The sequence below is a fragment of the Diplotaxodon limnothrissa genome, linkage group LG1, assembly GCF_057381915.1.
Source record: "Diplotaxodon limnothrissa isolate DT_005_m linkage group LG1, D_limnothrissa_male_GT1.1, whole genome shotgun sequence".
In the NCBI taxonomy this organism is placed as follows: Eukaryota; Metazoa; Chordata; class Actinopteri; order Cichliformes; family Cichlidae; genus Diplotaxodon; species Diplotaxodon limnothrissa.
Genome location: NC_140596.1, coordinates 12,631,943 through 12,659,913, shown reverse-complemented (window position 1 = coordinate 12,659,913; position 27,971 = coordinate 12,631,943). Strand labels below are relative to the sequence as shown.

The 27,971-nt window shown below is 39.0% G+C and overlaps 2 protein-coding genes across 2 annotated transcripts in view; both read right to left on the bottom strand.

Moving 5' to 3' along the window:
* Nucleotides 1–4,996: 4,996 nt before the first annotated feature.
* gnb5b (guanine nucleotide binding protein (G protein), beta 5b) lies at nucleotides 4,997–19,076 on the bottom strand. Its single transcript, XM_085352870.1, has 13 exons — nucleotides 19,031–19,076; nucleotides 18,133–18,282; nucleotides 14,683–14,794; nucleotides 13,602–13,738; nucleotides 13,391–13,432; nucleotides 12,415–12,491; nucleotides 12,177–12,309; nucleotides 9,322–9,465; nucleotides 9,020–9,111; nucleotides 8,437–8,485; nucleotides 6,697–6,793; nucleotides 6,312–6,478; nucleotides 4,997–5,234 (listed from the first exon to the last, which is right to left on the bottom strand). Exons 2-13 carry the CDS (start codon nucleotides 18,256–18,258, stop codon nucleotides 5,223–5,225), a joined length of 1,188 nt encoding a protein of 395 aa, XP_085208996.1. The 5' UTR covers nucleotides 18,259–18,282; nucleotides 19,031–19,076; the 3' UTR covers nucleotides 4,997–5,222.
* Nucleotides 19,077–20,241: 1,165 nt separating this feature from the next.
* myo5aa (myosin VAa) overlaps nucleotides 20,242–27,971 on the bottom strand; it is a 64,814-nt gene continuing 57,084 nt past the window's right edge. Inside the window, exons 35-43 of the mRNA XM_085366203.1 lie at nucleotides 27,646–27,739; nucleotides 27,401–27,550; nucleotides 27,085–27,239; nucleotides 26,841–26,930; nucleotides 26,369–26,519; nucleotides 25,529–25,811; nucleotides 25,280–25,454; nucleotides 25,108–25,188; nucleotides 20,242–24,073 (exon numbers count right to left, since the gene is read on the bottom strand). Coding sequence (XP_085222329.1) covers nucleotides 23,921–24,073; nucleotides 25,108–25,188; nucleotides 25,280–25,454; nucleotides 25,529–25,811; nucleotides 26,369–26,519; nucleotides 26,841–26,930; nucleotides 27,085–27,239; nucleotides 27,401–27,550; nucleotides 27,646–27,739 — 1,332 coding nt within the window. The 3' untranslated portion in view covers nucleotides 20,242–23,920. The remainder of the gene's footprint in view (nucleotides 24,074–25,107; nucleotides 25,189–25,279; nucleotides 25,455–25,528; nucleotides 25,812–26,368; nucleotides 26,520–26,840; nucleotides 26,931–27,084; nucleotides 27,240–27,400; nucleotides 27,551–27,645; nucleotides 27,740–27,971) is intronic.

The window sequence follows — 27,971 nt, the reverse complement described above, 5'->3', positions numbered from 1 at the left end:
GATTTTTGTGCTGGGAACGTCGTGTGGACTGTGGAAAGAAGACACCACCGCCACGGAATAACCAGCGGAAGTGTGGTCATGGTTTGGTATGGTACAAAAAAGGGTGACAAATAATCCATAAATCATTGTTTTACGTTAAGTAGTTGTCATGAAAGATGTCTTTGTGCCTAGGTATTTTTTAAATTTACATTGCCACAAATGGAGACCATAAATACAATGTAGAAAGTTATTGTAAAAACAAAACAAAACTGGATGGTTAACTTGTTTGGTGTTGTGTTTTACCAGACGAGAAAACACTTGACATGATCAGAACATAAAAGGATCATTCTACAATTCGGGGACAATTTAGGCTTTCAAATGTTGTTTGTTTGTTTTTTAAATAACCCTATGTTTTAACATTTTCTGCTGTCCGTTAAGAAACTCAAATAATAAACCATCAAAGTGACATTTTTTTGAGATGCCATACTACAGAACCTTATAAAGTAGAGTTTAAAAATATAGTTTAATATAATCTTGACCGTTAATTTAAAGGAAGTTACCATCATACTGAATACTCAGTTTTAGATAAAACTTGTTTTATATCAACGTTTGAAAACAAGCTAGCACAAATTAACATGGATGAATAGATATATAATCTAGCATTATTTATCATAATTTACACAAGTGTATAATACTTGTTTTATGTGCATGGTAACAGGGTGTGTAGATAGCAGTGTTACAAATCAGTGCGATCAGTAAGTCTTGGTGTTTTCTCAGAGAAAGGTTGAGCTGAAAGTAAATAAATAAGTGTAGTTATATAAATAAAGGAAGGAAACTGAATTTAATATGTCTTCTGGACACCAAGTATTACAAACTATGCCAAAGAGAACTGACCTCAGAGAACTGCCACTAGCACATGACTTATGTCACTTCCTTTTTCCAAGTTTTTTCTCTTCCGTTTCCCAACTAGATAGGTTTCATTAGAGAACAGTAATTATATACTGCAAGTTATATCCCACAACACTTGTGGACTTCTGTTAAAGTATATTGATGATTAAAATATCACTTAATAATTGTAAAAGACATGTCAACAAAATTTAAAAAAAAAAAGCAAAAAAGTGGATTCATAGTTTATTTTAACTGTTATACTTAACATGCAATTTGGTTATCAAGTGTATGGATTTTCAGGGAGTCCAGGACTTCTGACTTGTAGCTTTCAATTATTAAATCATTTACTAGCAGGGACTTAACAGAGGGGATTTAATGTCTATCAGAGAGATCAGCAAGTAAAAAAATTAACAATTTTACTTTTTGGTGAAGTCGAGGATGTTATATTGTTCTTTCTTCAGTGTGTACGCCCTATAGCTTACACATTGCTTCTTAGATGCAATGGACGGTGGATGTCGTATATTGTGTCTAAAAAAAACAATGGACATCCCTGCACAGACTCTTTAAAAATTGGTATGTCCTCTGAGCTTTCACCTTCCTGCTCTAATGTCTGGAGCTCCTCCATCTCATCTGCTGACAGCAGGAAGTCTTTCTTTCCTTCAAGAATTCTGTGAAAATTCCTTTCTGCATCACTCAGTCCTCTGCCTCCTGAAGTGGTTGAAAACAGGAGTTGGTAAATCCTGCTCTCCACCAAATAAAATATTATAATATTTCTGAAATCCTATGAAATTGAAGTTACGAGTCTCATTGGACTTTTTGGACCCTTGTTGACATAAAACGTGGAAGCTGCAGTCCCCGTCATTAAAAAAAAGTCAATGTTGCCTGTTAGTCAAACCCCCTCATTATGCTGTCATTAAAAATCCCAGGATATCATAAACTGTGATGACACAGAGGCCACAAAACTCATTTTCCTTAGCTTGGTTTGTCTTTTGGCTTAAAAAGTCCAGGTAAATCTACAGGTGTAATTTTGATAGCAAGGATTAATTAAGTTAATTGTTAACATTTCCCACGGCTCAGAAAGCAAACTTGCGGTTTATGGACATTTCTTTTTCGCCACTAAACAGTGACATCTGTTACTCGTTCCAAATCCATGAACAGCATGAGGAAGTGAAACATACAGAGGATATGCATATAATCACTATGATGATAAACTCAGTGTTAATTTTAGGGACTTTCACTTCATGGTAATACCCGTTGTATGCTTGTCCTTCAATCTCCGTTTCACCTTCCCTACATCATGGCCTTTCTCTGTCTACACTGGTGTTTCCCCCTGGGTGATTCCCACTATAAATTTATGACAATCTGAATGCAGGCTAGCAACGAAAGTGAAAAAAACACACGTAAAACAGAGCAACCTAATCCCCAGAGTGCATGTTTTCTATGACATAAGTTCAATCATCTGAAATGCAAAGTTAGTGGCTTTCGGAGAAGGTCGATGTCACAGAAACACAGTGATGCAGCTGTTATGTTATTAAAGTTGGATGCTGCCCTTCCTACAGCAGAAATACCACCCCCCCGCTGTACTGACTGGACTTAGTAGCATTGTGGTAAACATGTCGCTAGATACATAAAGTGATGATGTGGATAGGGTGGCCGACCTTTGACCTTTGTTTAGAAAAAACAGAGACGTGTAAGAACGGCATCAACAATGCTTTGAGGTCAGAGACTGAACAAACAGTAGAGGGTCATGACATGAAAAGTCAGTGAGCGTCTCCCACCTGACGCCCTCAGAATCAGCTTATTCTTTGTCTCTTAGGCTATTTAATGAAGCCATGCAAGGCTTTGATGCATAAACTTGGAGGGATGGATAAAAATTTGGGGCTTTTTGATTCATTTGATATTTCTCAGAATTTGAGCCCTCCTAATAAGCACAGGAGATTACCACAGGGCGATTTTATATGGAAACAATATGTTTGCTTCCTTCAGGGGAATAATGTCACTGTTACAAAATGCTGTTTAAACGTTATCGTTCTGACGTAAAAGTTCTTTTTTTTTCTTCTAAAATTATGTACACTTTACGTCATCGTGGACCTTTGCACATGCTTCCTGCATTACAGCATTTGTTTCCCTACCATACAGAGAACCATTGTTCACCCTTCATCGTCATAGTCCATGAAAATCAAATATCAGAAACAGGAAGAGATGTGTGAATCTAGAAATGCCTCGATAATAAAAAAAAACAAACAAACCACCAGATGAAAATTTAACTTAACAGTTTTAACTGGGATTCCAATAAGAAAGGAAACCCAACTTTACAAAGACTCTCATATAAGACCATAAAAAAGCTTCCATGTGTGCTTATTGTTTTACTTAGCAAGGGAGTCAGGAATGTTACATTCAAAATAAAATATATATTTGGCTTTCACATACCAATACCAAACCAGTAACTTAAAGTTAAAGTAACTAAAGTTAGTGTATCTTTTTTGGTGAGATGGTTAACATTTGTTTTGTTCTGTGTTCATTATATTCTTTGGTGTTTATTTTGGTCAAATCCAGATATAAAAGCGTTGCAGTTTAGATGGAGTTGTTTAAAAAGGGTAGATGTGCTAGGCTAAAACTACAGCTTTCACATTTTTAGTCAGTCGCTTGTGTTATTTTCCAGCTGTTTTTGCAGTTTGTATGACACTAAAGATAAGATTTAGCACTATGTTAAAATTTCAAACATCCTGTCAGCATTAGTAATGTCCTGCTTTGACCCCCCCTCTAGCATACGTTTTGCTTCCCATTTACTTTTTTGATATATGGTCACCTTATTCACAAACAAAGTCAAGTGTCGAATCTTTTTTTTTATCTCCATATCCTCTGCAGAGCCAGACAGTTTTATGTTTACTGTGGATCAGTTACGTAATTCAACAAGCTCAGTGCCTGTTAACTGATTGTCAGACAATCATAAAATGTCTGGTATGTGGAAAAAAATAAAATAAGGTAAATAAAACAGACAATATAAATCAGTGCATTCAAACAGATTGTGTACTATAAAGCAATCTGGCATGGTATGTGAGTAGGAATAATTGTGATAACAAGTACCCGACTGAAATGGTCCAACAAGGTTTGAGAATTCAAACAAAATCCTGTCCTGATCTTTAGCACAGGGAACCAATATCTTTTTCTTTCAGGAACTGTTATGAAATTATTCATTAATTTATATAAAAAAAAAAGAAGAAACAAAAAGCAAAAAAAAAAAAAGCCAACAAAAACGTTTTACTGAGCTTTTCATTGCTGCACTACCCTCTTTCTGCTGGGATACAGTGTAAACGCCCCCTAGTGCCACTAAATGGAACCAAAGAAGACCGCATTTTCTTCTGTCTACTTCCTTCTCATTTTCTCTCTACTAACTTTCCCAAAAAAATCATACTTGGGGATTTAAATGCTTCAGTGATTTCACCAATTATAACCTTGCAATAAAAGATTTGTGAGATCTCTGCTTATTTACATCTCTCCCCTTCCCAGAACAGAAGAAATGCAAATTTCAGCCACTGGAACCGAATCTAGGTCATCCTGAATGCCGGGAGGCTGAAGTTGAATGCAGCTTGAGAGGCACAATCAGTTAAAATGAGGGGATTTACAAAAGTCTTTACATGCTGCTGTATGCTTTGTTAAGCCATATCAGGTCAACCTTATATGCTTTTGCATTTGCATCTTCAGAGTGTGGTTAGACATGAGTGCATTAAAAGGATATATATAGTATCCTGTGTGTCAAGTAGGGGCCAGGGTAGAAGTGGCTGTAGCCTACATGAAAATTTGTATTTTCCCCACAATAAAATATGCATTTTGAAATAAGAAAACTGAGGTTCTATTCAAATTTCTTTTCTTGTGTTTAATCATGACATCAGCTACAGCAAAATACCAAAAAAGTAGAGACAATATACACAACACATTTAACAGCATGTGCAACTACAGCTTCTTAAGAAAAGTGACAGTGGGCATTATTTACATGACAATCGGTAATATTGTTTGCAGTATGACACACAAGTTTGATCATGCAGATGATTTCTAAAGGTTATTTGGCTCTTTACAGGAATACATATTTCACACTATGTTAAAAAATAACATATTTATTTAGCATCAGTCATCAGGGTAACAATAACAAAGACTGGGAATACCAACTTCTGCTTAAACAAATATCCACTTTATAGATATTATTGAATATTTTCATTCAGAGACATCTGAGGGCTTGGCTGACTGAAGGTTTCTTCAATACACACCTGAAATAGTGCTAATATTTCAGGCTGGGCTTTGGGATTATTGGCCATCAAATGTAGATACCTTTGTTGGAAACTACCACGATAAAAACTCTAGGCCCAAACCTGCATGAGACAGAAGTGCAGAGTTAAAAACATAAATTTTTATGTCAGTAGCTACATTAAAAAAAAAATAAATTAACCAGCCACTTTATTAGATACCCATTCAACTACTTGTTAACACATATATCTAATCGGCCAATCACCTGGCAGCAACATTTAGGCATGTAGACATGCTTTGACCAAGCACTTGAATGGGGAAGAAAGATGGTTTAAGTCTGAGTATTTCAGAAACTGCTGATTTATTGGGACTTTCCACAGAATCATATCAATTGTTTACTGAGAAAGGTCCAGAAGAGAAAATATCCGGTGATCAGCGGTTTTCTGGGTGAAAATCCCTTGTTGATAGGTCAGAGGAGAATGGTCAGACTACTTCCAGCTGATAGGAAGTTAACACTAACTCAAATAATAACTTGAAAAAGAGTATCTTTGAGTGCAAATATGATGAGCCTTGAAGCAGATGGGCTACCGAGGACCACAGAGAATGCTCCTGTCATCTAAGGACCGGCAACTGAGGCTACAATTCACAAAGGGTGACCAAACTTGGAAAAATGTTGCCTGGTTTGATGAGTCTTAATTTCTGTTAGATGGTGCGATCAGAATTTAGCATAAATAACATGAAACCACAGATCCATCCTGACTCGTTTCAACAGTTCAGGTTGCTGGTGATGGTGTGACAGTGTTTAAGATATTTTCTTGGCACATTTTGTGTCCCTCGCTATCAACTGAATATCATTTAAGCACCACAACTTAACCTGAGTTTTCTTGCTGACTATGTCCATCTCTTTATAACTACAGTGTACCCATCTTTTGATGGTTACTTCTAGCAGGATAACACACCATGTTACAAAGCTCTAATCATCTCACAAAGAATTGAAGAAGTTCTGAGAGCAAATGAATGTCCAATCCAGTATTAGCAAGGTGTGCCTAATAAAGTGGCTAGTGAATTTATAAAATGACTCATTCACTAACGGAACATGAAGTATATTTTTAAATTAAAAAGCCACAGTAAATTCCAAAACAAGCCTACTGTTTACCCAAAACAAAAATATAATTTGATCCTGTTGAGAAACTCCAGCTCACCCGTAAAGTGCTATCCCAGGAAGCTGAACAGAGCGCTGTGCCATCAGGTGACACTCTCACTCTGCTAACACGGTTCTCGTGACCAAACAATATGGTGGCACGAGTCCCCTTCAAAACATCCCATACATTGATAGCGTAGTCATTATAACCAGCGAAGAGCAGACGGCCTGAGGGTGGAAGAAAGAGAAAGATATGGTGGAGACATAGATGAAAAGGAAGTGGGAAAACCAGGGAAGCAGACACTCACAAATTATAAGGTGAAATTCCTTTTGAATCTAAATTTGAGACAGAACAGAGAACCAAAGCGTTCTCAAGCTTTCTTGAGCCAAAACGTACTGAACACATTTGTTACAGCAATTTAAAGAGTGTTTGACTGACTCCTCACCGCTCAGAGAGAAGTCACAGGTGGAAGCGCCAAATATGATGCTGTCCTTCTGGTAGACTGCCACTTCACGGTCAGCTCTCAAGTCATAGAAACGGCACTTTGGAAAACCAGAAAACATAGAAACAACCAGTATGTAAAAACATACCAAGGTGGTTATTCCGGTAAATGGCCTACAGTGCAGATTATCAGAGTAAATCACAGCAACGAGGCTGAGGTTGCTTTTAGAGCTAAACTGATGTTGCCGTTGTTTCTGCCACGCCCTAATTAATGTGACCAATCAAATTACAGGGAGACAGGAAAAATAATGAACACTTAACCTAAATCCAACCTGAGAGGTAGCATAAAACTAAACATGTCTCATGACACAGACTACACATGTCTGTACATGTACATGGGACAACTGTTAGTAAAAATGTAACACATGTTTAATGTTTGTAAAAGGACCTTCTTCGTCTCAAAAAAAAAACTCCCTCAAAATGCAACTTAAAGATGAAAAAAAGGAAATTCGAAATTGGAAAATGAGTCACCTAAGTTTAAAAAAAACAATCTCAACAACGACTATTGTTCAGAGACAATAACTCCAGTCTCCCAAGGGAAATGGATCCATTAATCTGGGACAATCTGCTCTTTATTGTGACCTCGTTGCACTTTATATTATCTCGCCTGACGTCTTAAAGTCTTCCTGCTTTAAGGTTTTTCTGCCAGAAAGCACTGAAGGAAAATTTCTCCCATCAATGGCTTTTTCCTTTCGTCTCAGCCACTTGTCTGCTAATATAAAACCTAATGTAGTTGTACAATTTTATCCAGGTGTAAGCTTTGAACCACAGGTCAGAGTATCAGTGCAGTCCTGCTTTCTTCCATAAACATGAAGTCTCTCACGCTTTCCAGGTTTAAGGAGGAATCATTTCATCCCAGTCCCAGCTTGAGTCCCAGTTTGTTTTAGAAAGAATTTTACTGATGACAATAAGTCTTTATACTAAGGTAATTAATCGATAATAACAATTTTACATCTTAATAAGTCTAAATAAGTGCTGATAATAAGATCACAAACAATCCTTACAGGATTTGTATGTTTTTTTTTTTGTTACTTTAATGATATTACCACATTTTTAAAAATGTATTTAATAACAGTTAACTATGCACTTTAAAACTGACCTACACATTTTTTCCCTAAAAATACCTTATTATGGGTAATAAAGCTATTAATAACTAATGTGCTTTTTAAAACTCTAGGTGTCTGGCTTGAGTACTACATGGTGTCGAGACTGAAAAAAACAAACAAACTAAAGTACAATATTTTAGTGCAATAACATCTCAATGTCTTTTGTTGTCATTGCTTTTAGTCTCTTATTGATAGTTCTGTATTGACTTTCTGCATCTGGTATGTTTCTGTTTTTTTACTTCTATTTTAATGTCATCCTTAAGGTTAAGCTTATACTCAGTTTTATCTTGTTTTGTACTCTTAATGTATCTATTCTGTAGCGTTGCTTTTAAAGCACCTTTCTAATAAATAAAACTATTAATGTTGTTATAAATGCCTTGATAAGAAAAAGCGAATCACAGAGTTCACAATAAAGCTTAATAATGTTCCAAAAATAAATCAGAGGGAGCTCTGTGACTCAATATTACTGCTCCACGCAGGAACTGAGACAGTCATTTATCGTATTGTATCACTGATGGCACAGAGTGACATGAGCTCATCGAAACAAACAGATGAGCAGGTTACATGACAGGACTCACCGTCGCATCATCAGAGGCAGATGCAAATGCATCTCCACTGGGGTAGTACCTATGCACAAGTAGACAAAAGCAGGTTTAGAAATGATGCGGTAATGATGTATTTTCCATTGAAGAGGAAATTGACAGATTCTGTTTTTAATTTAAGCTTTTCTTTTGAAGTAAGTAAATTATTTTGGTGCATGATCTGCATCACAGAGCTCAGTCTGTATGACCAACACAAGAACACAAACAAGTCTTCTAAATGAAAAATGTGTTGGTTTCTCAATACTCTCCTTTTGTTCACACACTCAAAAAATATCTATAAGAAAATACAAAAATGTAAAAATAATGTCTCAGAAATAAATTAAAACTATTATATTTATTTTTGTTGAATTGTTTTTCTCTCAACATCAAAAGGCAGCAGCTGTCTTCACTCAATGTGTGAACATACTGTATGTGGTTTTGCTCTTCATGGATTTTGATTTATTCAATTTGCTCCCTTTGGCTACAGCTTTTTAATGTCTGTCAAAGAAATGATCCATTTTTCATTTGTAAAATCAAGAAACTGTGATTCACTTAAGCTTTTTAAAAGAGTAGGACCCACTTCACGCAGTTGATGTCAGACTCGTGGCTCTCGAAAGATTGAATGTTCTGTCCAGAGCGCATGTCCCACACATTGGCCTTCATATCACAGCCCTGACAACACAAACACACACATACAGATAAACAGACACACACAGGCGCACAAAGAAAATATTGTTGTTCTCCAGTAAAATCCCAGTTTCTTCATCATAGTTCAATGAAAACCAAACACAAAGAAGTGAATTACAGGGTTTCCCCTGAAGAAGACCACATAAATCTCAAACCAATCCACAGAATATTTCTCTCTCTCTCTTTCGCTCTCACCCCAGAGACAAAAGTGTTTCCAGTCTCAGATGGGGCGAGGTCCAGGGACAGGACATCAGCTGTGTGACCGTGGAAACTCTGCAGCAGCTGCCCGCTCTCCACATCCCACAATGCACATGTGCCATCGCCACTGGAGGTCAGGAGCTAGCAGACACAAATGTACAGAGATACATGAATATAAGAGCAAGGCCATGCATCTTCTTTATATATACAACACTTTTTATCACTCATGCCTGTTTGTTTAACCCTTAAGCAACCCAACTACTTTAGCAGCTAAAATGATAAGCATCATTTATGACCCAATCATATTTTATGGAAACTTCAACTAAAAGCACAAACTGCAGAACTAAATAGTTTAGACAATTGCCATTTTACAAAACAATTTTTTTAACCCAAAGGTATATTTCAGTGAATTGTGTAGTACAATTGTGTATTTTTACATGCTAGTATAATTTTAACACCAAAATATGACACCATCGTCAGTGTTTTTTCCATCCTGTTCTAACTATACACAAAGCTCTGATTGTTGATGTGTAATATTATAAAACACTGAAATATAACTAAATGTTAGCAGTCAGAAATAAATACAGTCCTTTCCACAGCATTGGGGAGTTCCTGTAAAAACTCGGAGAAGCAGATTGAAGTAATCATGGCATGAAACGTCACAAAGGCGCGTTCCAATATCTGATTGAGGTTAGAAATGATTTTTAGGGAAATGTTTTTAAATATCTTTGCCCAATCGAGAACCTTGAAGCCAGTGAAACCCAGACCATAGAAACTAAACAAAAAGGAAGCTTAGAAATATTAAAATAGTTTGGAAAGCCTATTTTTTGGTTGAAACTGGGATACACAACAGAACAATGATCCCAAGCACACCAGCGAATCTACAGCAGAATGGCTGAAAAATAAAATAATCAAGGTGCTGTCCTTGCAGCACCTTGATTATTTTTGATTTTTTTTTTTTGCTGCGAAATGTGGTTCTAAAAACTACTGAATCATGAGGCGTCCATTTTCACATGACTGTTAACTCTAGCACTTGATTAATTCAGAGAAGTGAAGGTTTCTTTACCCTAAACACCCACACAGACATATGATTAGTGGTTTTATCTTTGCTGGGTTTTTTTCCTCCTTCTTTAAAAGTATTTTTAGCTGCTTGGTTTCATTTCTCAGTTCAATTACGTAGAAATGAAACAGATAATACACTAGATAGTGTGCTCCTAATCATTACGCAATTATGGTCAAATAAAGTACTTTTTTAAAAATTAAGCGTTCGGCTTGTTTTATTCTGCTTTTATAGATGGATTGCTCTGAGGGGTTGTCAGTTAATTTGCCAGGAAATCTGACCTAAAGAGGAACCTTTGCCTATTTATTAGTCAAGGCAGGTTTTTTTTCTATAGCACAGTTCATGCACAAGACAAATCAAAAGGCTTTACATAAACATTAAAAGGACATTAATAATAAAAACCTAAAAAAATAAATACATGAATGAAATAAAATTAAAAACAAAACAAAATATCGAGAAACCGTCATCAGAATACATGAAGTGAGTTGCATATGATACAAACAGGCAACGTGGGGAAGAAGAGTACATCCTCTCTGTTACAAAAACTCTTACTATGTATCTGAATACAAAGAAGCAGACAAAATGTCAACAAATCCTCTAATGAAAACAGATTACGGGCACTTAGAGACACATGCAGACATCTGAGGTCCCTGCCGGCTGGTGGATTAGAGAGCTCCTGCTGGATGACCCCAGGCACAAAAAACACCACACATCCTGCCTGCACCAAGCGGTAACTCCAGTTTCAACACGAATATAATTATCAGTAAGCCACAATTACTCCCACACACAGATGGAAATCTCAGCGATCTGACGGAGAGCCTTTGCATCACTTTACGCACCACCAGCCTGACCTTAAAACTTCCATGGTTGGTTCGTTATTACTCAGTGAAACCACACAACAGCACCAGCTGAAAACCTGAGCTAACACACGGATATACACAAATACTACACGATCAAAGCATGTAATCTAGACTTTAAGGGATTTTAAAGCTGCTCAATTGAGTCTCCTACACACTGCTGCAGTAAAATATACGGGAACTTAAAAAATATAAAGACTGGCATGCGTGACAGTGTGTTGAAGGGAGAAAAAAGACGACAGACAGGAAGACGACATGCATGTGTGTATTTTTGTGTTAAATGTTCTGCCCTCAAGTCACTGTGCTCCACTCTTCTTTAGATAAAAGCCACTCAGTGTCTATTAATACACCCATGAGAGAGGATCATACCTTCCCCCCCCCCCTCGTCTCTTTCCGGCCCCTCCTCATCCCTGCCACCCATCTCCTTTCTCCTCTCCTTCCCTGCCCTCATTTTACCTCCACTCCCACTGTGTTCCTGTGCCTCACCGAGGGCCAAAGTGAAGTAAATTATTAATGCCAAATATTTCAGGTCGTCTCCTTCATGTTCCCTTTTTGATTCTCTTCCTCTCCCTACCTGTACAGGAAAGACCCCTAACTTTCAACATATGGAAGCCAGTATTTAAAAGAAAAATGAAGAAGATAACCGTCACTATTCCTTGAAAAAACAAGACTGATTAGATGTAATGAAGGAGGGATGGAGGTGGAAGGGAAACATTCATACGATGAGCAGCTTGATCGGGTAATTATGCCATGTTTTTTCTTTATATTTAGCAGTGCTACAAAAGCTTTTCTCGCTATCATGGCTCAAAGTAAAGAAAAATCCTTGTTGCACTCGTTGGCTGCATTGAATATGCTACCATGTACTTCTACTGGCTATTTGAGAAGCCTGGAGGACCACATCCCCTAAAAGCTCCACCAGCTGATGCGCCGCTCACCTGCATGTCAGAGTTGGTGAAGGAGCAGCCTGACACATAGTTGGTGTGCATAGCAACCGACTTCTTCTTCGCAGCCAAGTTCTCATTTTTGTCCAGAGACAACGGGATGACTGAGCACTTGTTATCCAGGCCACTTTGGGAGAAAGCAAATGTTCAGTAATGGGTTTCACCCCAGTTACAGCGACAAAGTAGTCACCGATAACCATTCATGATTAAACACAAAGATCTTTCCCCCTACCCGCATGCTATAGCACAGCCCGAGGGGGCATAAGCACACGCCAGCACCCACGTGCACGGCAGGGGAACTCCATGCTCCTGTGGGCAACAGAGAACGTAATAAACACACATACGCAAAGAAAAAAAATGGTTATTATGGTTAAAAAAAACCACATATCTTCTTTTTTAACATAAAAACAAGCAAGGCAGCTTGTGCACAGCTGTGGTTTAATCTGGATGTGGTGTGTATTAATGAGGATTAAATTCAGTGTACTTATGCCTCCTCGTCACGAGGCATAACGGCTAGAAAAGCTGAATCCTGGCTATCATTTAAGGCCGGACACATACACTGAGTGATTATGGGGGACAGATGGATAGATAATATTTGAATTCATATTTCCATATAGTCGTGTCAAGTCCTCTTTCTCTCTCTTTGAGGATATAGGATGGCCCACTCACACCCTCAACACCAGCACATATGGTGATGGAACATGCATCTGAGCATTCAGAGGAAGAGAAAAATCACTCAGACTTACATAACAGACGGAGATTGATTCTGATCTTTTTTTATGTTGAGGGAAATTATTAAGGTAGACTGAAAACATGAGCATTAGCATTAATGCAAGAGCACTAATGGTGCTGTAACAGTATGCATTATATGTTATATTTACTCAAAAAATTAAACTTGTTATTTTTAAACTTGGGACAAGGTTCCTGTAATGTAATTTTTGCTGCAACTTGAGATGAATTTGGACTGAAGCGTGAAAGATTCACAGCAGCAGATTGTCATATTTTGCAAGCCCCTGACGTAAAATGTTCCTCTTTTCCTTTCCAAAAATTTGCAAGGAGAGGAAAAGCACATGATGTTTCCAAGTTCCCAAATTTCATAGACATGAAATTCATAGTTTTTTTTGTAATTTTGCAAGAATAATAAAAAATGCACTAAAAGATCAAGGAATTCTTAGACATACAAAAACGCCACATAAAGGTTTACACACCTTATTAAGAGTGAATGCATCCCAGACGATCACTTTTCCGTCCTAGGATAGAGAAATGAAGTCTTTTAATGGAAAAATAAACGCACAAAAACAAATAGGCCAACACAGAATAACAGACACACTGTTGTGTCATAGAAACAACACAATATTTATCTTTAGATACTACATCTTGTGTATGGATGTATGTGTGTGTGTGTGAGCAGGTGCATACCTGTGATGAGCTGACCATGCGTCGCTTGTCTTTGCACCAGTCCATACACAGCACCTTGTTCCCGTGACCCTTCAGTACACGTCTGGTCTTTATGGAGAGAGCACTCAACACCTCAACCTTCTCTGCCACCTGGTGCACTGAGGTGTAAAACACACGCGCACACACACACACACACACACACACACACGCGCACACACACACACACACGCACAATTTACCAGTGAAAAGGAAGTGAAAACATTAGCAAAACAAGTGGTTTTTATGAATGTAGAAATCTGTGCATTTTGCTGTTTTTTCTAACAATTTCATAATCAAAATAATCTTTATCTAAAAAAAGATAAAGATATTTTTTATATTTCTCAACTGCTAATGCTCTGTTGTTGTACATTTCACTTAAATGCACATTAGCCTGTTATTAAATATCAATGATCTGATGCTCTCACTCTGCCAGTGAACATCACTGTCGATAGGCGATGCTTTTATCAGATAGATATTTAGTAAACTTGGCTTTCAAAACTGCTGTCATGTAATGTTTTTGTAGTTCAAATATGCTTGTTATTAGATCATTGCTAGCTCTGCCAGTAAATTACAGCATTAGTGGGCATAACGCTAAAGAGTTTGTCCTTGCAGGCGCACTGTTGCCTCTGCATGTCAGCTTCATAGACTGTAGCCCTAAATTATTATGATTATTATATATAAAGGCAGTTGTAACATTCAAGTGACAAAAAAACATTAATAATTCTGATCTGCCAAATAAAGTTTTTCATTCCCCAGCACTTTTAACTAACAGCCGTATATTTCCAGTGTTTTCTATACCAGACTTATTCATGATCAAATATCCCCCCCCCCCCCCCCCCCCCCTCTTTTTTTAAGGTTCCCATCCTTTGCCCCTCAATTAAAATAACAAATCCTGGAAACGCCCCTGCACAAAACCTCTCCTTTGCCACCCCATGTAAAATTTCAGAGACAAGTCCAACAGCTGGCAGCTGCATATTTTAAGCAGATAAGAAAATGTTTCATTAGAAAACGAGAAGCAGAGTGCTTGAAGCTCGTTTTGCTGTTTGTTTAATTCATCACTTACACTCCATGTCGTTCAGCTTGTTTCGCTCCTCCTCCAGCTTCTTCTTCAGAGTCTCGCTCTCCCTCTTCAGTGACTCCAGGGTTTCCCCTTTTTGGAGCCCCTGACAAGCCATCTTCGAGAGCAGAGAAAAGAGGAGAGCAGAGGGAGGAAGGGAGCGGGAAACAAGGGAGAATTGGGAGAAGCGGGTGGTTGGCGGTTAGAGGTTTGTTTAAATAGTCCTCGAGCGCGACTGTGATGCTGTTGCGCGTGCTGCACTCCGCTGCTCTGCTCAGCCTCCTCCCCCTCTCTGCTCCCTGCACCGCTGTTCACCGGGAGCTCCTCAGTCTCCACCTTTTGTCTTATTCCCATATTCCAGTTATGGCATGACAGCTGCTTTCAAAACGCGTTGTTATTTAACATAAAAATTTATGCAAGAAAATTTATATGAGAAAATATTAAGATGTTTAAATAATGATGAGGCATTATATATGAGAAAGCTGACAATCTTCAGTTTAAGTTTGTGGGACAATTCTGAAAAGGTAGGTCTAAATCCTATTTTGAGTTTTTAGTTTTTCATCAGTTTTTTTCTGGAAAATGTTCATTAAAGTTAATTTAGACAGTCCGATTGAAGGACTGTCTAAATTCACATTAACATATCTAAAAAATTCGAAGTATATTATACATAATTGTGACTATATAAACTGCTATTGTAAATCTATCCAAGCGCCTGCTTATAAAAAATAAAATTAAAAACCACCACAATCTTAGAAAATGTTGCTATACTTTATTTGTTATTTTTTGTGGTGGAAAATTGAAAGAAATAAAATTGTGAGCCTCTATATGTCTTATATGTTATTTACTGAAATGTCTGCAGAGGGACCAACTCATCACAGAAGGTAAGACAGTCTGCAAACGAGTGGCCACGAACAAAGAAATGATTCAATATTTAAAGCTTGATTCTCACGCATGCATGCTGGCTGGAGTCTAACAGAGTGAAGCCAGATTGACCTAAACAAAGATGCAAGATGCATAAACCAGAGCTGCTCTGCTCGCCTTGAGGCACATGCAAAGGGTCACTGCTTATACACTCCCATTTACGTTAACCTGTGTGCAGACAAACAAAGCTTTCACAGTAAAACAAAGAACAGAGTAAAACAGTTACAGCTCTTATTTTTCTTCTACACTTCTCAGCGCCAGTGCTGGAAGTGAGTCGCTCTTCTTGCATCACTTTGCCACTACTGGAGATTCCAGGCTCTGGTTGCCTAGGTAACCCTTTACCATATTGCCGCCCCGCACCCTGACACATGGCTCAGTGGTTCGCTTCGCTCTTACTGATGCTAAAAAAAGTTTTATATTTCTTTTAGTTTGTTTATCATATTCTCTCTGGAGACGTCATCTTTCAGGCTGCTTTTAAATAAAAGGTTAAATGGGTAAAATTATTACTGGTCAGTTTGTTTCCTGCGCCATCTTTAGGTAATAAATGGTATTACATGAAAGTATAGCCCAGCCCTTGTTTAACTTTGCCTGATGTCTCTTCAGCACAATAAAGAGATTTCTATGACTTGAGCTCAGAGCAGCTGTTTCTTCACATTCTGTTAATAGCTTTTTTAGTAGAATTTAATGAGTGGTGGTGATGATTGTGCACTACCACTTAAATGAATTTAATCATTGTTTTTATTTATTTTACTAAGTTTAAACCCATAGCGGTAGCACCTATACATTCATTTAACAACAGCAGCAGGACACATAAAGCTTGATGAATTACCTAGCAGGTGATGATACAGCATGTCTAAACATGCTGCAGTTTCAATACTGTGCCATGTTGATAGTGATTAACGTGTTTGTGTGTCCTTTTCTGCAAGTGAATATCAAATAAAATTGACAATTTTTCCCACACTGGCCATTCAAATGTTATTTAACATAATCATTACATCAAACCTCAATAGAATCAAAGTAGGCAGTTTGATCCTTTGTTACAGATCTATTGTTTGTTTAATTGAAGCAGATATGTTAATATTATGTAAAGTACATGTTAGGAAGTGTATTTCTGTCCTTGTTTGGAGATGATCACAGGGGACACTGGTGTCAAGTGAGCTGAGAGCCACTTCCTGTGTGTGTGTGTGTGTGTGTGTGTGTGTGTGTGTGTGTGTGTGTGTGTGTGTGTGTACATGTCAAAAGGTGCTGATGAGCGATGGGTCATTAGTTAAACAGATGCTGCACAAAGTGTGAGTGTCTTCAAACTAAAGATGTACCTCACATGTAGAAGCACGTCCTGATTTTACCACTAACCCTAACACTAAGCCACAGGAAGAAATATATATTTTTAAAAAAACAGCAAGGAAATTGTTTTACAGACAAGTGCAAATAATTTGTTTACACCCATCTGCTACTACAGCTTTAATATTGTGATAAAATTAAAATACATATTAGAATAGTAGCATTTCTTTCCAGCATGGAAGTACAGTAACTTGGACAGGTGAGCTAACCTGATTTCCACCTGTCAAAACTACAAACACTGGCATTTAGCTCTGTAAAGTGAATAATTTCAAAGTAATAAAATTGTTTCGATATTTAACAAACAAAAAATCTCCAGTTCATCTGCAGAATGAGGCAACTAAATTAATAAAATGGAGCAAGCTACCAAGCTACCAGAGCTAAACAATATTTATGTGTTCCCTAAATGCAGATAATACTTGACTCACACATTTTTTTACATTTAAAGGGGAGTAGCAGAATATCTGCCTTCAGATATGCAAGGTTGTAGCATTCATGTTAGTGATGCTGGAGGCAACGAGCATTAGTGACAAAAACATCCTGCAGCACTGTTGAGCATACCAAGCTGTCCATATTATCCCTCGATTGGTGAGTTAGGAACACTCCGGGCATTTTTTGCCAGTATTGGAGAAACAGACGTCTCATCATGTGAATTGTTAGGTGGTAGCTGCTCAAGTATAAAGCTTTTAAATCAGGGACAGAGGACTTTTTTTTCACAAGGGCTACACATGACATCTATGCTTATGTTCAATTTAATAAATTTAATAGACATGGTTGATTAGCTTAAAGGCTATTTGCCGGCCCTGAAGGGCGAAGACCTTTTCTCTAAAAACAACAACCTTCTGTTAGAAAATGTTGACTGCTTTGGTATAAATTTGTTGCACAATCATAAGATTACTTACATAAATGCAGTATCAGCTTTTAAATTAGGCTACATCTTGTTAATTGGTATGCATTGCATGAGCCAATAATGAATGATTATGTTATGAACATGGACTCGGGCTGTTTTTATATAATGGTAATGAATAATTCGAGACTGCCACAACAATCATAAGTGGTGCATGCTCTGTTGTATTTCAGGTAAACAGCAGTACACACTCATTGCAATCATTCACAATGGTATTCATTAGCATAATGCTGCCTTTTGTTTGATTTTTGAGGGGAGGTGTAGCGATGAAAATGAAAGGAGAACATTACCATTTCCACACAGAGGGAGCAGTAGTTGGTGGCCTCGTTCTTAATGTAGATGTTCATCAGAGGACTCGGTTTACTGCAGCTGTCGCAGGGGCCAAAAGTGGCCGCCACGAAAGTCTGGTCACACATGGCTGCAGAGGATCACCAGCACACCTGCAGAAACCCACAAGACACACACATAAAGATGACTTTAATCATCAGGATTACATGTTGGAGGGTTTTCTTTGTGGCTCTTCTGGTTTCTTTTCTCAGCTCTGACCACTTGTCTTGTTTTGCGTTTGTGTGTGTGGAGCTGTACAGAAGATAAGCAGCTGGTAATCTACTCCAGCCTGATCCTCCTCTGAGGAGAGAAGCTATTCTGGGAACCACACACATCCAGCAACACCGAGTTCACAGCAGTGCATGATAAAGGACTTCCAAATCTGAACTAAATATGGTCATCCAAAATATGGATCAACATTTTATCGCTTCCCTACACAATTATATACATTTAAACTGAAACTCAAACAGTTTCCCTCATTTATAATGAATTATCATTTCATGTCATTGGCTTTCCATGACAGTATAACTCATATAATGAGTAAATAATGTATATATAGAACAGCATAGTGTCATATTGGTAGATTGCATTGAGAAGTTTGCACACAAACTCAAAAAAGTTAGTTTTCATTTGAACTTCTTACTGTCCTTTGATGTGTGATGTAATCACATATCAACTTTCTGTTTAAGTTGTCCTCATATGATCTTTTGTATCAAGTGTCTTAATCATTTGGATACATTTAAATACCCAACACGGTCTTTGATGATTTTATCTAAACTGCAGAGTCAAACATCTAAAACACCAGCTTCCAGTCAGTCCACACAGATAGCTGCCATATCAACAAATAACAATAAATCTTACCTTACAAAATACTTTTTCCCCTCTGTAGAGCAGCTGCTTGTCTCTGGAGATCTAAGTGGATGTTTTCTAGTGAAGAGGATTGTCAGTGAGGGACAGAGAGGGAATGGTAAGCTTCTTAGTGAAGCATTTAAGCCCCAACTCTGCTCTGCTTTTACCACCATGCTTTATACACTCCTGCAGCATTACCTGTAAGGCCTGGGAGGTTACTTTTACTGTGTAACCCCAGTGCATTAGTCTTTTGGATCACCACCAGCTGCACAATTACTTTATGGCACCAATTTACCAGTTATAAGCACAACCGGATTTGCAGAGGGTTTTACAGAAAAAGTGAAAATATTTCAGTGAGCAGCACTTCTGTGGGTGAAAATGTCTCATTAATGTCAGAGGACAATAGCTGGAGTGCTTCCAGCTGATAGGAAGGCAACAGTAACTCAAACAACCACATGTTACAACTAAGGTATGCAGAAGAGCACGTCTGAATGTTCAATGTGTTGAACTTTGAAGCAGAAGGGGCCCTCAGTATCAGCTGGTATCAGTTGGCCATCATTTAAACCCACAGTCTGATCACTTATTTCAGAGTGAAAACACACCTTCTGATGACTGCTTCCAGAAGGTTGACTCACCGTGTCATGAAGCTCAAATCATTTAAAGTGTTTTTAGACTGTGACAGGGAGTTCAGTGTACTCAAATGGGCTCCGAAGTCACAAGATCTCAGTCCAGTAGAGCACTTTTTGGGAACCGATTTGCACCACGGGTCAGCTGACATCTGCAGTAAATTGTGTGTGATGATTGATATCGACATGATGGCATCACAACAAACTCTGAGGAACGTTTTCAGCAGCTTGTTGAAACGGTGCCACAGAGAATTAACACCAAGCCAAGTGGGTACTAGCGAGGTGTAACTAATGAAATCTGCTGTTCAGCAAAATATTGATTTGAGTTTAAGCATAATAAACATTTTTGTTCATCAAAAGCTCAGAAAGTACAGTACCCTCAACAGATTAAAGGCAATGACATCTAAATGAAATCAGGGAAACTGTGTGTAAACCTTCCAATTTTCAGGTTTTGTGCTTTACCTCAGAAATCAGACTGCTTCACCCCCCAAAAGAAAAAACAAAAATTCCACATCTTATTTTGTTTCATGATTACGTTTTCCTAAAACAACCCAAAACTCTCAAAAATAAGAAACACGGAAACCCAAACAGTGCGGAATTCTTTTATTTTACTTTTACAGATTTGACAATTTATTCCAAGTTTCTTAACAGTGAACACATTCACTAAGCACAGCTACCAGAAACTACAAACAGTCCAGTTTTTCCAAATGTACACATGGGATCGGAGAGGAAACATCTGGTACCGGCTTCAGCATGTTCACACCAGTACCTCAAGAGCTGGGGAGGGGATGTATCTCTTTTTAAGTTAGTTTTGAACATTTCTTTAAAATGGCACAATTTATGCTAGTGCTGATGAGAACAATGGTAATTTATAATGTCTGAGTCATATCATACAGCCGATTCTCTCTTTAGTATGGAAGTGCAGAGTGAATGAATGACATATTTCTCCTGTTTGAGAGCCCAAGAGAAGCCCAGGGGAACAAGATGCTGCAGCAGCTCTGCTCAACTAAGAAAGTAACACGAACCACTGAATGAATGAAGATGCTTTTTGTTTTTACTCTGAAACTAGCTAATCCTTTGCAGTGTCCTCTGACTCTGAGCTTCATCTCTGACACCTGTGCCACACATCAACTTATAATGTTAACAAAGAGATGTTAGTCAGTCAGGACATTACCTAGAGGAAGGTCAACAGGCTGCACTTGTGTGAAAAGAACGGGGAAGTTTGATGGATTTCTTTTTACAGTCCATACCCATCTATCGTTTATCAGATTTCCTCTGCAGTGTTGAAAAAAAGTTCATTTTGATGTCTGTGACACCAACTGCAGGACCGAATGACACGCAATCAAAATAAAAAACACATTTCTATTCATTTTACAGTGAAAGAAAAAAAAAATACTGCACTGACAGAACAAAACAATGCCATAATGTTCCTTGATCATGTGTGTAAGTCATTCAGATAGCAAGTGATTCAGATAAGGCTTGGTCTACAATGTGCAGCTAAAAATCATGATACACTTCAACGTTTTTAAACATTCATATAATTGATTAACTCCTTCAGTAACCATCTTTCTTACGACTACAAGATATGTTCTCTTTGCACACAACATACACTAAACCAACTACAAATCCAACCAATATAACAAAAACATGGTCCCAGGAAAGTGCAACACAAAATAGCTTTACATAATTACTCCACTTAAAATTAGAGTTTGGCATTCGTACGTCACCTTGATAGTTTTTCCCCCCCTCTGAATGTAAATTTTACATCCTTGAAAAGGTTTGAAAAATTTAAATCAAAACTGCAGAATCCAGTTCATGTGTGTAAGGAGAAAATATTCCATCAAAGTGAAATGTGTTTTTTGAAAGGGTAAGGTCACCGCGCAAAATAAGGTTCACATCAAGGCGAGAGGCAGCCTAATACTAACGGTACAACAAGAAGTAAACTAGAAGTGCCAAAAGACGAGGCAGCGAACAAAGGAAAAGCTGTTTTCACACACAAACTCTGAATAATGGCTGGTGAATCGGGTCACTGCATCCTTTTACTTCTTTTCCACTGTGCCCAGTCTAAACTGGTTTTATACATTTTCTCAAAAAGCACTTGTGCCCAACCCCAACCAGTGATGTCAGTGAATATAGGAGGGGCTATCACAAGAAACTGACCAATGACTGGCCTGATTTCTTCACATGGAAATGACCCAAAATCTGCTGGTAACACTGCATAATAACGGTTTCTCACACCTGCTGAAATGTGAGCTTATTCTCGGAACTGTTTTCACATCAGCACTGGTTCCAGTACTGCTGCCCACGTAAGTGGGAAAAGGGGATTTTGTTTAGGTGAGGATGCCACCTGGGTAATGTAGGAGGTTGGACATGATACACCCATTTAGCTCCTTTTTTTAACGTGAGCTGGCAGGTTAAATATATTAAATATCTCATGCAACTCTTCTCACAAATCCAGCAGATGCATGTGTGAAAACTACTTCAATCCCAACATGGGCAGATTACCAGACACTCGTCCGACACTTCACCTGTGCCTGGGTTTCTCTTCTTTAAAATCAAAAGCATGCACTTGGATTTTGCCAAACCCATGCAGTTTAAGTGGGGGCAGCAGGAGTAGCAGTGCATGCAAGCAAACAATCTGAGCTGAAAGAACATGTGCACCAACAACAAAATGACAAAAAACAAAACTTCTTTGTCACCCTTAACCCAGCTGTGAAACTGAGAAAAGGAATAAATGAACACATTCTGTTTTTCTGGTAATAAAAGTCCACGTTGGGACATGCTGAGTGAAGGTGGACGGGTAGGAGATGTAAGAGGAGTCGAACAGAGCTGTGTTTGTGAGAGGATGCAGCAGAGGGAATGTAAAGCTCAACAGATTTTTGCAGCCTTTTGCATCTATTCTGCTCAGTAATACATGGCTTTAGATTATCTTAAGAAAATAACAATACTGAACAAAGTAAATAATCACACAATGACAACAGTAAAACATTTTTATGGCTCTGAGCCAGAAGACAAGAAAAAAAAACAGTAAGCAGAGTGTAAGGTTGGTACTCATACAGTATGTGTTCATGTCAGTGTTTCCTGTGACGCTCGGCTTTGGTCACAGCTGTAAACGGTGCAGACTGTCGCAGGTTAAACCCTTTGCAGAGTTTGAACCTTAAACCTTCTCAATCTGTCCTCGCCTATAAAACCTGTGCTACACTTCATCTGCCAGACATGCAGGCTAAACATGACAAAAAAAATATCTCAAGGTTTAAGACGCGACCTAACAAATAATTATCTGTGCCGGCACTCATTAAAGATACTACATATTTACCTGATATTGACATAATAGCCAAGGAAGCAACTAAAACTGTCTCTAAGAAGCTGTTTGCCGTGGGAAAGAGTGGTCCCATCCTTCACTTCGGACACATTCGCTGCAAGGGGGAAGCTTCTAATCTTAAAAAGGGATGTAGCTATAAGTGCAATAAATAAAATACAGGATATATATTATTCATATTTATATAGATATTTATTTATGTATAAATAATATAGTACAGATGATGAATTTTGTCTTGGCTTGACGTGTTCAGAGAATAAAACGTACAAAGTGAAATCTGCTCAGTGGTCACCTCAACACGGGGTGGAGAGAGCGCTGACTTTTTCACCTCATCATTCAGCTGCCCTCACACAGGAGCTCAGAATTTACCCAACATGAGGGCGGACTGCTAGACTGACAAATCATAACTTGTTTTGAGGCTTCAGCTCCACCTGGTGGGCCTGCTCTCGTGTATCGAGACAATAACAACAACAACAACAACAACTATCTTAACGATTACTGGAAACGCAGATGAAGGATCGATGGCGAGTCCTGGAGGCATTGATCTGGTCCTGTGGCTTCTCTAAGAGGCGGGCGTTTTGTACAAGCAGCGGATGATGCTCAGGGCTTACGGCCAGATTTAAACCAGCGGAAATAACCACATGTGTGCGTATCTGTGCGTTCGTGAAAGAGAGAAGGCGAGTGTGCGTCTGTACGTTCGGAGGATGAAAGTACTTTACAGATGTGACGTGTCTGCATTTTTCATGTATGTGCGTGCATGTCTGAGTTTAAACTAGAGAAACTGCTGAACCCTTTCACCCGTTTATTTAAACATGACTTCAAATCGTGTTAACGTGAGTGAAATTTGCGAGTGTTTGTGGTGTTTTAAATTTTTCGGGGAGACGGTGACTTGCAAATCCGACTGTGGCCACTAAGACAAATTCGCTGCAGGGCTCAGAGTGCTCTGGTGGGCTCGCATTAGACACGGGTGAGGAAGGCCAAGTTAAGCGAGCTGGGGATCTGGATGGTTTCCAGTGCGAGGCAAGAAGGGTTAAACGGGAAGGTGACGGGATAGATCATCTTCGTGTCCATCAACAGCTGGGGACTCTCACAGCGGTCCCGCAAGCGAGTCTGGAGAGAGAGATGATGGAAAAAGTTCATGTGCATTAAAAAAAAAAAAAAAAAAAGGTAGTAGACAGAAAATATATTAAGCCAGTCTGTTTGAAGACTCGACAAGTAAGAAAAGTTATCTTGGTGCAGAATCGATTGCATGAACTTTAGTTCGTAAATACCGATCAGTGCAGTGACTCAGATCTGAGAGGACCCTTGAGCTCAACATAGTGCCTATGGGAAGTGTCAGGGAACTGTACTTGTTATCAAATTTACAGCTCTCTTATTACAAGATAGCTACCACTAAAAAGTAACCTGTTACTTTAAAAATAAATTATATAAACACCGTCTTTGCAATTATCTATCCAGCTACTGTACATCGACTTTACTACACTTCACAGTGAGTCGATCTTGGCAGCACCCCCTCCACCACATAAACAAGCGCATTCATTTCCATCAGAGCGACGGCTTTAGGCAAAGCCAAAGCTAGCAGTTGTGGTTTTGGAGCTGTAGCTACATATCATTCTCTTCCTCACCAGCATTGTTGCGAATGTAGTTTTAACTTGACGTTACTTCTGACATATTTCTCTCACATGACATATATTAGCACAAAGGAAACTGAATATAAAAGCCATCCCCATCCAATGCTGACCTTAACATGCACGCTGACACTGGATGCATTCATCTCTGCAGCTGTGTTGCTTGGCATTTCAGTTACTCAAGCAGAACAGAAGTTTCTGTTTATCAGATGCCCAGAAACGCCAGAAAAATGCTGATGTTTTTCAAAGCAGCACACATTCATTGCCTTTACGGTACATGCACTAGTTAACAACAACAGGTGTCTCAAAGACCTCACAATATTAGTGACAAAACCCAAACAATCAGACAGTTTTCTACGAGTGACCGCTTTGAGGAAGAACTTCCTTTTAACAGGAAGATAACCCGGGCAGAGCCAGCCTCACTCAGCTGCAGCTTGCCTGGAACCAGAAAAAAAATGACCCCAAAACACTGAAGATAAAGCAGTATAGACTTGATTTAGCCAAAAAAGAAATTACCTGTATGGTTCGTATGAATGCGACTGACACTCTCTCCTCAAACTCGTTGACGGGGGTGTAGAGGTTCAGGACTTTTACGATCTGAAAGACATAAGACAGAAAAGTTAAAAACACAGAAAGAGAAAGGTTTTAGCTGAAGCTTTAGCTGATAATAATTTTAAAAATATTTTACCTGAGCAGTGGTGAGAGCGTGGCACATGGAGCAGATGGCCTCTGCATCCTCGTCAGTCTTCTTCTTCACCTGCAGCAGCTGAGCGGCCTGGATCAGAGGCTCCAGCGTCTCTTTGGCTCCGCAGGTCATCAGACCTTTGTCTCTGAGCCACTCCTCCAGCTGACTCACATTGTACCTGCAAACACGCATGATGAGATAACGCATCCGGCCTCACTCTGGAGATCTTCTCTGAGCAGCGACACCTCATACCTGATCTGCATGCCTTTGCTCCAGGAGCACATGTCTTTGCGTAGCAGCAGGTTGTTGAGTGTGACAGCGCCGATGATGTAAAACTGCTGCTTCACCACCTGCTTGATGAGCTCAGGGTCGGTGCCGTGCTGGCACATGGTGGAGTGGAAGGCGCTGAGCTGACGCAGGATGGAGTCCAGGGTGTAGGTGCCCTCGTCGGCAATGCTTGACGTCCGTTTACGCAGACCCGTGGGCTTAACTCCCGACACGCCCTGAATGGTCTCGTGCTCCAACATGCCAGAGACTGAGGAAACACACGCACACAGGAGGTGTATAAGTACACGTGCTCTACCCGCTTGTTAAATGATGACCAACCGACCCTGATTATAAGTTCAACCCTCTCAGCATGTACTTACTTCTTTTGCATCGAGTCTTGTGAAAACTATATGTCAGCCCAACTACATCTCTGTAGCTAGCTGTGGGTGCCTGAACATTTTATGGCAACTTCCTAACTTCACCAACCATCTAAAATCTTACTATTTTTAAATCCTCGTCTATAATTACATTTATAGCAGTAAAATTATAGTATCACATGGATTTATTTCAGAAATTCCTCAGCTAGAATTTAGCATTTTTTCTTTATTTTGATAGCTTACAGTTATGGCTAACTCCTAACTGCACCTCGTAAATCCTCTTTTTCATGGATGCGCAACTGTAACATCAGTAAGAGCAGATACAGTGAGTACTTTGGACCATATTGAACTGTCAAAGGTGTCTTAAAGCTTGTTTGCATAAAAGAACCAAAGGAGCAGGAAATTACTTATCAAGTGACACACACACATCACATGTACAGGGACAAACCTATCATGGGCTGGAGGATGTTCTCCATGCATTTGATCAGCTGCTGGTAGATCTGGATGGCCAGGTCGCTGATCACTTGTCTGTACTCTGCGAGGTCGAAGTTGGACAGACAGTGCTCGTTCTGCCTCGACGTGTTGTGTTTCATGAATTGCTGAGACAAGCACAGAAAACAATGTGTCAGAGAAGGTGAACGATGTCAATATTAATCCACGACACAGTCGGTCAATACAAAAAACAAACAAACAATCAAAACAACAGCTTGTTACGTCAAGCTTTATATTTTTTGTCCTTTTGGTCATTTTTAACAGATTAGTATATAAAGGACTGTAACAGCAAGATAATAAAAGAGATTCCTTCTTTCCCGAATATCTAAATACAGTGATACCAGATGTCTTATTGAACTGACTAGAAAAACCTTGTATGTACTGGAATGGGACATTTTCTGTGTTTTGTGTATTGTTGTTGGCCTCACTTCGTCTCCGCTGTACTGTTTCAAACAGTGCAGGAAGCGGCAGGTGTTGGCCAGCCAGAAAGAGACGGTCTCAAAATCATCTCCTCGTTTCTGATGAAGAAGAAAACATCAGCAGAAGTTTGTGTTCACTGCAGAACCTTTTTTAGTTATCTAACGCAAAAAAACATCCAAAAATGTAATTTAAGAACAAAGGAGCTGGAAACGCAAAATGTGAACTTCATTCAAATATTAAAAGCATACGTACCTTTAAGATCTTTTTAATGCTGTTGATGGTTGACGTGAGCAGAGTGCGGACCTTCTGGTCATCGTTGACGTAGTCTGCATGTCTCAGACACATGAACAGGATGTAGGCTGGCAGACCTGGGATCAGATTCACTGCTACACCACGAGGTTTTAGTTCTGGAGAGATGGAGGAGGGGTGAGTTTATTTGTAGATTTTATTTTGTGCAAACCGTGAATTGAGGCTTCAGTTTCCAGGGAGTTTCAGTAATTTCAGGACTCCTTTCCATCTACTTTAATGCTTTAGATAGTGGACTATATCATTAATTCTAAATTCTTACCCAGGATGAGGTTCTTAACCAGTTTCATTTCATCCTCCTTCTTGTACTCTAGCATTCCCTGGAAGTCTTTCTCCCTGCGAGGAATGTTGACAGGGTGGATCGGCTCATCCACCATCTGTCCCGGAGATGTCTGGCCTTCGGTTTGACCGGCTGGAAGAAGCATGGCATGTGACAGTCAGCTGACATGTGGTGGAAACGAGCATATATGAATAGAGATTTTCAGGCTTCGGTTTTTCTCGCTTTACCTCCCATCTCTCCAATCCTCTTGGAGTAAACTTTCAGCTGCTTCTTGAGCTTTCGGATTGTTCTGTCCTGCTTCTCTAGCTGCTCCATTAGATCCTAAAAACACAGCGAGGGACACAGAGGAGAGAACAGTGAGGACTAACAGACAGCATCATCAGACACAGACCGCTTTGCAATGTCGCCCTCCAGTGGCTACAAGGAGGAATCCTACTCTTCTGTTAGTGGCTTTGCAGTGGACATCAGCTCAAACACGGAAATCAAAAGGTTAGAAGATGAAGAGAAAAGAATTTAAAAACTTCCTTGGTGTGATTTATAAATCAACATTAGT

Bases quoted from the DNA above. Each gene is read 5' to 3' on its own strand.
- gnb5b (XM_085352870.1), bottom strand. From the start codon at position 18,258: ATGTGTGACCAGACTTTCGTGGCGGCCACTTTTGGCCCCTGCGACAGC. The intron at 9,112-9,321 runs GTGAGAGCGAAA...TTGTGTTGTCAG, and splicing joins GAAACACTTTTGTCTCTGGG to GGCTGTGATATGAAGGCCAA. The intron at 8,486-9,019 runs GTGGGTCCTACT...ACTTGTGCATAG, and splicing joins TCTGACATCAACTGCGTGAA to GTACTACCCCAGTGGAGATG.